Below are 10,878 nucleotides of genomic sequence, written 5' to 3'. Positions count from 1 at the left end.
TTGTTATCTGACCTATGAAGGGTTATAATTGTGGTCAGTGACCACTATTTACTATATGTGACCTGTCAGTGTAATCTTGTGCAATATAGTGTCTGTATTATGTTACATTGTGGACCTGCCACCTCTACTCATGTGGTGGAGGTCTTTTAAGTGTTTTTAATGTGTTTTGTGTGCTGTTCTCAATAAAGAAATTGATTATTTTGTATATTATTATTGTACTGGTGATCCCATTTTTTTGCGTACCTTTTTTCTTTTTTATTGTATTCTATGCGAGTATGCATTAGGTGATCCCGTAATATTATATTGGATGGTGCCCGCTCTAATATAAATTTGTCTGACTTATAATTCTCAAGGTCATTACGAGTTCATAGACACCAAACATGTCTAGGTTCTTTTTTATCTAAATGGTCCAAAAAATTCAGAAGTTTGCTAAAAAAATAAAATTGTGCCATTTTCCGATACCCGTAGCGTCTCCATTTTTCGTGATCTGGGGTCAGGTGAGGGCTTATTTTTTGCATACCGAGCTGATGTTTTTAATTATACCACTTTTGTGCAGATACGTTCTTTTGATCGCCCATTACTGCATTTTAATGCAATGTCGCCAAAAAAACGTAATTCTGGCGTTTTGATTCTTTATCTCACTATGCCGTTTAGCAATCTGGTTAATGCTTTTTTTTATTGCTAGATCGGGCGATTCTGAACGTGGCAATACCAAATATGTGTATGTTTGATTTTTTATATTGCTTTTTTTTAATGGGGCGAAAGGGGGGTGATTTGAACTTTTATGTTTTTTTATTTTTTAATATTTTTAAAAATATTTTTCTTTAACTTTTGGCATGCTTCAATAGCCTCCATGGGAGGCTAGAAGCTGGCACAACTCGATCGCCTCTGCTAGATAGGAGCAATGCTCAGATCGCCCCTATGTAGCAGAATTACTGCATTGTTATGCGCTCCGACCACAGGGTGGTGCTCATAGTTATCTGGCATCAACAACCATAGAGGTCTCAAGGAGACCTCTGGTTGTTATGCCGATGAACCGATGACCCCCAATCATGTGACTGGGGTCAGTGGTGTGCGTATTTCCGGCCCTATGGCCGAAAGCGCTAGTTAAATGCCACTGTCAGAGTTTGACAACGGCATTTAATTAGTTAATAGGTGCGGGTGGATCACCATTCCACCTGCGCTTATTGCTGGCACTGTTCAAAACAGCTGACATGCCCTAGCTTTGATGCGTGCTCACCTCCGGAGCCTGCATCAAAGCGGGGGGTTCTGCCATCGGACATACTATTCCGTCCGATGTCAGTAAGGAGTTAAAATGTCAGAATAAATTTTTTTTTAATTTAAACTGGATGGATGCACTGGAAACACCCCTCCTTCTTCCTCACTTTGGCTCAAATCACCAGCAGGTACGGCACCCACCAGCTATATTCATTTGCAACGGTTTATGATATATGTCTCAGCGTGTCAAGCTCCAACTTTTCCCTCTCCCCCTCTCTCCCATAAACACTAATAAGTTATAATTACATTGATCTCTAAACTGACACAAAACACAAAATAGAAGCAATTACTAAAACAAAATACAATGTGATACATACGTGGACTGTTGAAAAAATTGAAAAGGCCATGTTCTAAAGATGGCAAACTTTATACCATATTTACAAGTATTCTCCAAAACCTCCCAGAGAAGTGCTTGGCCGCCATTTTTCTACATTTCACCTGCTCATTTGGCTGAGTTGCTGGGAGGAATTTGACCTTAGGACCATTCTGTCTGTAAATGATCGACTACAGAAGGAATCATCTTATGGTAAGCTAATGACAACTTCATTAAAGAAAGGTTCTTCGGGGCATAAAACGAGCAGTCACTTCTACACGGCAAGTGCAAGAAACTAATTGATGCTTTGTTAACATCATATAAATATCATATTTTACTTATACAGGGCATTTTTTATAATAATATAAACGTTCTTTCATTAATTTTTCAATATTTATTTTTTAGTTGGTAAATTTTGTCGACGACCAATCCTTCTTTAATACGTCCAGATCTAAATTTTTCTGGTCCTCCTTGGTTCTTACAGGTAAATAACCAAACACTCTCATAGATCCCTTACACATTAGTTGAACTTGGTGGACAAAATCGAAATCAGCAGCAGTTCTCCATTTCTCGATAACCTTTAAGGACACTCTAGAGAAGGGCATGAATAGTGCAGGACCTGGAATCTCTTCATGAGTGATGTTATGCATCCATTGTTCCATGTCTTTAGTTATCTGAAGTTCAGCAAAATCAAACATTTGTCTCATGCTTTCAACCGGGTATCTGGCCAGATCCTCATGACGGATGACCATATAGCGATCGTTCAAGAACTTGGAGGATCTGGCCAGCAAATTAATATCAGCCTGAGCTTTACAAATCTTTGCCATAACGTTGCTTATTGTAATATTCCTGTTCTTAGAAACAACTTCATTTTTAAGTAAAATCCGGTTCTCGATGTTAAGGACAAAGCTTTTCCTTGATAAGGCAACTGCTCGAGGGTCCCTCACTAGATGAATAATCCTTAGATTTAGATTGGGGTCCCGCAAAAGTGGAAGAAGGATGGAAAGATCCAGGATCCTAACTGTTTTCATCACCACATGAGAATACATTTGACACATATTCAACATTTTATCCATAGAAGAGTTCACACATCGGAGAAAACAGGCTTGCCTGTTATAGCCTTCAGATGGGATATAGGCAGTGCAAGCTGGCGGGGTGCAAAGAGCTCGACTTTCTGCAAAGAATCCAATCTCTGAAATGTATTTTCCTCCCTTTGGAAGGTAATGTTGGAGGGGGGAGAAATCACATGTGAAGAAAGAATGGAGGAGATCCCTCACTGCATAATTAAGAAGCTCTGAACTTTCATTTCGAAACTTCATCCACACAGCATGACCAGGCTCGAAAAGGTAGAAGACATTCTCGTGGTGGTTGAAGATCTGTCCAAGGAGCGAAGAACCGGATCTCCAAGAAGAAATAATGAGGACGTGGACGGGCCTTGCTTCGGAAAAAGAGAAGGAAGAAGTGCAAGAGGATTTGCTGAAAAGGAATTGTGAAATGCACAAGAGTGAAAAAGACATAAAAAGTAATAAAATCCCAAAATGAAAGCGTAGATTCATCACGTGGGAGATTCTTGGGATCATGGAAAGAGGAGAAAGGAGGACTGAAAGAAACGAGGCCTGAGAAGCTGAAGAAACGTCTCCCGAGAATTCGATTACAAAGAAATCACTGAATAGGAGGAACAAATGGAGAAGAAGACAAGCATTAAACATTTGGAGAAAAAACACAAAAACAAAGATTTAGTAACTAAAATCCCCAAAATATTAACTAAAATTAGAAATTTAGAATCAGAATTCTGCAGTTAGTAACTTTCTACGAAGATTCATGCCCGTACCTTTTGGAGACTTTACGAAGGCAGCTGCATAATGTCTTAACTGTCCTGACAATAAATGAGGACTGCAGTTTTTCATTAACAAGAGAGATAGCAGAAAAGGTCCTTAAAACCTGCGAATCCCATACTATTTTTTTAAAATATATTTGAAATATATTTTTTGTGTAATTAGAAGCTGTAACAATTAGAACTATGTCGTTTTGTCTACACAGGACTTAATGGCTACAAACCTGGATATAAACGTAGATTACTGTACAATAAGAAGGATTTATTTCCCTTTGTCCTGCCTGTTAAATGGCTTCTGGCTGATGAAGCAATGAGGAACTGAACAAACAATTATCATTCACAGCTTCTGACAATAAATAACAAAGGATAAAATCATTCTCCCGTATGGTGACATGAAGATGGGTAAAAAACATCTAAAACCTGAATACAGCATAGCAAAAAAAAATTCTCATTCTAAAGAAAATGTACATTTTTGATTTTTGACAATCACTTCTTGTAAAAATGTTAATAGTAGCATCGCAGGGGATGTAAGGAATTACACAGGCAGCTCCCATTGGAATCACTCCTATTCTCATTGGAATGTCCTGAAAAATGGAAAAGAAAAAAAATTCCAAGTGCAGAAAAATCTTAAAATAAAAATAAAAAATAATCGCAATTCCGCCATTGTTTTTCGGGTTTTGTTTTTACGGCGTTCATTGTGCAGTGACAATGATTCTCCGGGTCGGTATGATTACGGTGATACCAAACATATATGATTTATTCAAATTATTTTTTTGGTGGAAAAAAATCTGAAATTTATGTCGCCATTTTCTGGAAGGCATAACATGATCACTTTTTAGTCCATGGAGCTGAGGGAAGGCTCGTTTTTTTGTGTGTCGAGCTGAAGTTTTATTGCTTTTATTTTAAGGTTCATACAATATACTGATCGTTTTTTATTGCTTTTTTTCTATCATATGTGGCACCAAAAACATCAATTCTGGCATTTACATTTGGTTTTTTTTTGTTTATTGTATGAGTTAAACATTTTTATTATTTCGATGGACTGGATCTTTGCAGACATGGGGATACTGAATATGTTAATGCTTTTTAAATTGTATCTTTGTCTATATTTTTAAAGATAAATGCGGACCTTTAAAGGAACTAAATCTAAAAAACTGAAAAAAACTAAAATCTAAAACTAAAAACTAGAGCAAGCAATCATCTGATTGCTTGCTCTATAAACTGCAACACTGCAAAATTATATTTTCCTATGAAGTGGTGTTTGTGGCAGAAAACCTAACATGGCGGCACCCTGATATCATGTTGTAGTGGGGCAATGAGTACCATACCCTGCGAAGGTCAGAGGTATTTAAGAGGTTAAACAGCAATTATTGGGGCAAACACCGGTTGCTGCTAACCGTGGTGGATGCTGGCTGTATAACACAGCTCCTGAGCCCAACTAAGTTAAAAGAACAGGACCGATTATAACATATATGTGTTATGGATGTAGATCCCACCAAAGCGAAGTGCAGCCACTTGACAGTGTGTGACGGAGGCCCTATTCTCAACATCAAACCAGCTCCTATCAGACTCAGACATAACTAATAAACCTGTAGATATTTCATGACTGCCCCAGATAGAACAAAACCTTTAAATATATGGTTTATAAACCAGACAGCTCCTTTCTTTATCAGCATTTTTACCAGGAAGGCTGAATTTCCACTGTAACTGGGGCTAATATATTTGCCCTGGTTTCAGGTGTAATCCGATAAAAAAAAATTTAACTTTAAAATACCCTCAAAGGCCTTTTCTGACCTTTGGGGATAAGAAAAAAAGTTAAAAAATAAAAAATGTGACAAAAAATAAATGAAAATGCCACAGCCAATCCAAATTGCTGTAATTAGCCCCACCCACATTGGAAAAACAGCAAAGTATCCAATATATAAAAATAATTTTTGCAGAGAGGGGAATTAAATGTAATTTAGTAGCTTTCTGTGGTCATGATTAGTGATGAGCGAATATACTCGTTACTTGAGATTTCCCGAGCACGCTCCACTCCGAGTATTTTTTAGTGCTCGGAGATTTAGTTTTCAGCGCCGCAGCTGATTGATAAACATCTGTTAGCCAGCATAAGTACATGTGGGGGTTGCCTGGTTGCTACGGAATCCCCACATGTAATCAAGCTCGCTTGTAGCTGTAAATCATTCAGCTGTGGCAAGAAAAACTAAATCTCCGAGCACTAAAAAATACTCGGAGGACCCCCAAGCGTGCTCGGGAAATCTCGAGTAACGAGTATATTCGCACATCACTAGTCATTATTAATAAAATATGTGCAAAACAGACAGGATTTTCCTTTATTTTCCCACTGATATCACCCAATATTGGCAAAAAGATAAAAACAGAGAGTATGAATATAACATAAAAAATAAGACCAATGTATCACAAAAAAAGGTGCAAAAGTTATTTGACTAATCAAACAAGAAAAAAATGTGTACAAAGAAAAAACAAAAAACAAACTGTGCGGGGTCAGAAATGGGAGTAAATGGCCCAGGCCTTGTGAAAGACGTAAGAGTAATTATTATTTAAGCATAAAATTGGAATTATACATACAGCACTAAAATAAATAAAATCTGTTCCATTTTTGAGAACCTCCATGGGTTAAATAAAAGGTGACCCTTCCCCCATTTATGGCCAGATGCTCATGCCCCACAATGGCCCAGACAATGATTTATGTTGATGTTTTCAGTTCTCGTGATGTCAAAGTGAACAAACTGTTTTCATCTTATAACAATCATCTTCACAAAGTAGTAAAAGCGCAAGGAATATAATAAAGTGCGAGTATGAAACAACAGACGGAGATAGAAGATGCAGTTGGGCAGAGAATGCAGTTGGACAGGTTTCCTCCACACACAGGACACTTTGCAGCTTCCTTTGTGATCCTCTCTCAGATAAAAGCAGGGGCGTATTCGATCACCGGCACGAGGTCTAGGAAAGTGTTTTGTGCCCCCCTAACCCATTGACCATTATCACTCCCAGTCCATTCCACCAGTCCAGTATTGAAATCCTCATTCCCCAGGCCCATGTGTTATATTTTAAGAAAATACAGATTAACCATAATTACACTTTGTCCTTCGGACTTCTACACTTTTATATTTTTTTTACTGAAATCCAACAGAAAATTTAAAAAACTAAAAAGATATAATTTAAGGAAAAATTAAGTATTTTATTATCCTAGCCCTAAAGGAGAAAAGTTTTACGCCCCATCGAATTTGTTACCCTGTGCCCTTTTCCCCCACAATGGGCCAGCTCAGCAGATGATTATTGTCCTCTCCTCAGTGCACAGAACCCAAATGTCCTCAATGAAATCATTCATTCCAAATGTACTCCAAATCGAAAAGTTAAGGAACATCCAAACTTTGTTTTTTAGGAAAGCATAAAACACTACTCCAAATCCAGGAATAACAGATTCATCCAAGCAACAAGTGTCCTTAATCTTGTCATGTAAGACTGAAGGATGTGGGGCCAAAGGTGCCGAATGGTGAAGCTGAATTGCAACTGTTAAATTGATTGTTCACTACCGGATAACCTCTTCTTACATGGTAAAGTGTCCTATAAAAAACCCATACTCACCTCTTGGACCGATGTGGTTCTAGCCCTTCTTTTTCTTTTATGTTGTGCTTTGTGGCCGTTAAGAAGGGTTTTCATGCAGTGGACAAACACTGTAAGCATTGTACTGATATGATAAATTGCTAGCTTTGTCTTGTGTACTTAGTTTTCTGATTGTTACAGCAAATAATACTTTATTCTCCTGTCACAAAATCACATTATGCAAAGCCGAACGGTCAACAAGGAGCAGTAACAAGCAGTAAATGTACTCACTCTCAGGACAATGATGTTGTCTCTGATGTATTGTTGTGAGGCTACATGTCTCGGACAATGTGTTCCTTGCTGACCTTCAGGGTATGTGCACATGCAGCGCCCCCACTGTCGCAAGGGCCGAGGGGTACCCGGTACCGGGTCTCTACAGTCTCTGCTCTGGGGTTGTCACGGTGGCCCTGCTGAGGGGCGTACAATGAAGGTGGAGGTATGGGATGACGTTATGGTGCGGTGCAGTGCCGGTCGCGGTCAATAACGAGGACACCAGGTTGCAGTCTCTTTACCTCTTTACTGAAGGCTTCAGGATCCTCAGTCCGGAATACGGTTAACCAGGCTGCGCAAGTCCGGCCGGTCCGATGGCACCTCCAGAGTTCCCTTTGCAGGTGGAAATCTGTGCCTACCTTCTAGCGCTTGTGTGTTGCGGTCCTCCCCTGCTGTGCTCACGGGATAGTCCCCACAACTGTTGTGTCTGTTTCTCGTGTTCCCTCACAACTCGATTCTGATGTTCTTCCACGTCCCCCAGATCTTATGGTTAGGACGCACCCGTATGACGGGGAGGCTCGGAGCTCTTCCGGGACTCTAGCGTCGCCCCACTCCTGTTGTTACCCCCCCCCCCTGTGTCTTCCTAGGTCAATTGGGTGAGACAGCCCGCCTATAACTGACTGTCCTGCCGTAGGTTTGAAGTTTGGCCTGGAGCTCTATACTTCCTCGGCGTTCCGGCCACCGGTTACGCGCCTCAGTAGGATGTTGCCTCGTCTTACAGCACGACTCCTACTGGTATTCTCCTTGTTGCGTTGATCTCGTTTCTCACTCAGCACAATAAACCTTGCTTCTTGTCCTTTCTTGGGGTACCGCCGCTATATCGTGCAGGCGCGGTCCCATAACGTTCTCTCTGGTTGCTAGGCCTCTGTCAGGATCCCACCCCTGACAGGGACCCCTCTGAATCTTCCCCTACAACACCCTCTGCCACAAGGTGTTGCCTGGTTCCAACCCAGTCAGCTTTCTGATCTAACTTCCTATCCAACCCCCAGTTTTACCAGACTGTGAGGAGTGGCCTAATGCATAGTGCCCTTAGCTCCCGCTGGAGGCCAGACTGTGAAATGTATTGGTGTCTGTGATACCTGGTCAGATGAACTCCTTCAGTGCCATCAGACGTACCATAGCCCCCCTTAGTGGTGGAGCAACAGTACTGCAATGACCAGGACTCTGGGGCGCTGCACTCCCCCCGGTTAAATCCAGTACTCCTGGACTGGGAAGAAAACAACAATACATGTCAGCAAAAAGACATACAATTTTTGAAATGCAATAACAAGTAAACTTTAACAGAGCTTCACTTTATGGGAGGTGAGGACACTTGAACGTTACAAACATGGTTAATTATTTAAGTAACATACTATAAATAACTTATTTTACCCAACCGGGCATTCTACTAAGTGCAAATTTTTGAACAATAATTTAACTTTGCCTTTAAGGACGTACTCGCTGAATCCACTAAAGACCTTCTTATAAAACATTATAAGGCTAATCAACTTTTCTGCATTCTCCTTCTTTACATCTGCAGGACCGCCTGTCCTATCCGCTCCAGGCCTACTGCCTCTCCTTTCTGTTACAGGACCGCCCCTTTCCGCTCGGGCCTACTGCCTTTCTACTACTACACACGGTACAGAACTTATCATCCATCTTTCAGTTCAGGATTACTGAGCCATCTCTGTATGGCTCCTAGGAGGACTCACTGAGGGTTCACTTTCTGTCCTCATTCTTCTATCAACATCATTAAACATTTCTCACAATCAACCAGTTAGCTACATTTAACTTCTTCTTTCAAGACATTATTGCCATTTAACCATCTTAAGGCAACACTGTTCATAAGTGCAATATGTGAACATCCCCTTTAAGAGGGGACCAAGTCTCTATGAGGTAGTGCAACTTCTCAAGCTGCAAGTCTGTTCGCAGTAAGGACTCCGGTGCTGGTTCCAAGACCAGTGTCTTCGCAAAGAGTCCTTTCCTTGTGTAAAAACCAGTAGAGAGCACCTTTAAGAAGGTGCAAACTATGTACAAAAAGTTTGTAATCATGCATTGTTCATGATTCAGCAGTTCTTTCAATGATGAATAAACAGGAAACAAAAACAAAAAGCAGAAGAAGGGATCCCGGGTAAACAAAGGGATCCCTTTAAGAGTTAACCCTGATCGGGTTGTAGCAGCAAAAACATCAGAAGGACAAACAGTTAACTATATACATGTTCAGAAGATCAGGACATTTACTTGAACCAGTCAGGGGGCAGCACCGGCGGAGGCAACCCCTTTGGATATTGCCCGCCGCCTGGTACTGCATAAGGGGGAGTACTGTCCCGTCTGGGCGTCTGCGTACCCACTGTCTTCCGTTCTGGGGCAGCTGGAGCACCGACCACCTGGGAGGACGCCCCCTTGGCCACGACAGTGGTTGAGGTGACAATGTTGCAGGTCGTGGTTTTAATGACGGTGTACGTCGGAGTGACCTCGGTGGTCTTGGTGATGATCATGGGCTGACCACAAGGGGGCACCTTTGCCACGGGGGTCAGCTTCACTGGCACCTTAGTCGGGGGTGTCACGGGGCTCTGCTTCTTGTGGACATTCAGGGCGAACCACCCCTTTTCCCCAAAGTGCCTGGTGTAAATAACTTCGTCCCCCGGGTAGAGATCCCGGTCTGGGTGGCCCTCTCTGAGATGAGACTCCACATCCCGTCGGTTAACAAAGACTTCGGCGTACAGGCCCGGCTCTTTGATAAAGCCCCAGCCTCCGCGGAGCTTGAAGGCGACAACGGTGCCCAGCCTGCGCGGGGCCTGGTGAGCGATGGGGTCCTTGCGGGCCCGGTCCTTGACCGCCAAGTCCTTTTGGTGGTAGGCCTCTAGCCCAACCTGGTACGCCCTTTCTCTCTCCTCCCACTGCTGTTCCAGCTGGACCTGGTATTCCTCCCAGCTCAGGGCCTGTACCATCTCCCCCTCCTGTGTCTTCACCCCGGGGAACCCCATGAGGTCGGGTCCTAGGTTCACCAAGCGGCATACTGTACGCTCCGCATGGACCTCACTCAGCGGGGTAATTGGTGGAATCGGGGCTTTCAAGAGGTGTTCCATACCCGTCGCCTCCTCCCACGGCAACAAGCGCTGGAGTCTATGGGTCTCAGGAAGAGGGGGTGCCGCAACGGGGCCTATCAACAGACCCTAAGCCAGCGGGACAGGGTTGGTGGACTCACCAGTCGGTGTGTGCCCTCCCTCCTCGGTCGGCTCTGCGGGTGGTATGGTCAATGGGTGCGTCGGCTGGGGTTCCGGCAGCAACGTAGGGTCCGGCGTTAGGAGGTTCTCCGCTGGCGTCTCCGTCCGTAGCTGGAGGAGTTGTTCGATCAGGCCCTCCATCTCCATTTGCAGGAGACCGGTCCCGATCACGGAGAGCTGGCCACTGTGCTCGTCCGGGTGGCTGGGGAAGTCTTCGGCTTCAACCCCGCATTCCTGGTCTGAGCGACTCGTCATGGCGTCCTCCGCATGGGTCGCTTCCTGGTCTTTTTCCCGCTCTCTCCTTCGTGGGCGGCTTCGTTTTCTCTGTCTCCACCCACCATTGAGAATCA

General features: G+C 42.9%; 1 protein-coding gene across 1 annotated transcript; it reads right to left on the bottom strand.

The window, feature by feature from the left end:
- Positions 1–1,342: 1,342 nt before the first annotated feature.
- Positions 1,343–7,074, bottom strand: LOC143809490 (carbohydrate sulfotransferase 4-like). The gene is made up of 2 exons (XM_077292565.1): positions 7,035–7,074; positions 1,343–3,256 (listed from the first exon to the last, which is right to left on the bottom strand). The coding sequence occupies exon 2, from the start codon at positions 3,169–3,171 to the stop codon at positions 1,993–1,995; it is 1,179 nt and encodes a 392-aa protein (XP_077148680.1). The 5' UTR covers positions 3,172–3,256; positions 7,035–7,074; the 3' UTR covers positions 1,343–1,992.
- Between the last annotated feature and the right edge of the window lie 3,804 nt (positions 7,075–10,878).

The sequence above is a fragment of the Ranitomeya variabilis genome, chromosome 2, assembly GCF_051348905.1.
Source record: "Ranitomeya variabilis isolate aRanVar5 chromosome 2, aRanVar5.hap1, whole genome shotgun sequence".
In the NCBI taxonomy this organism is placed as follows: Eukaryota; Metazoa; Chordata; class Amphibia; order Anura; family Dendrobatidae; genus Ranitomeya; species Ranitomeya variabilis.
The sequence above is the reverse complement of the archived record's forward strand: the minus strand, read 5'-3'. Positions and strand labels throughout refer to the sequence as shown.

What these genes read in the sequence shown, in the direction of transcription:
- LOC143809490 (XM_077292565.1), bottom strand. Translation starts at nt 3,171, where the DNA reads ATGATCCCAAGAATCTCCCACGTGATGAATCTACGCTTTCATTTTGGG.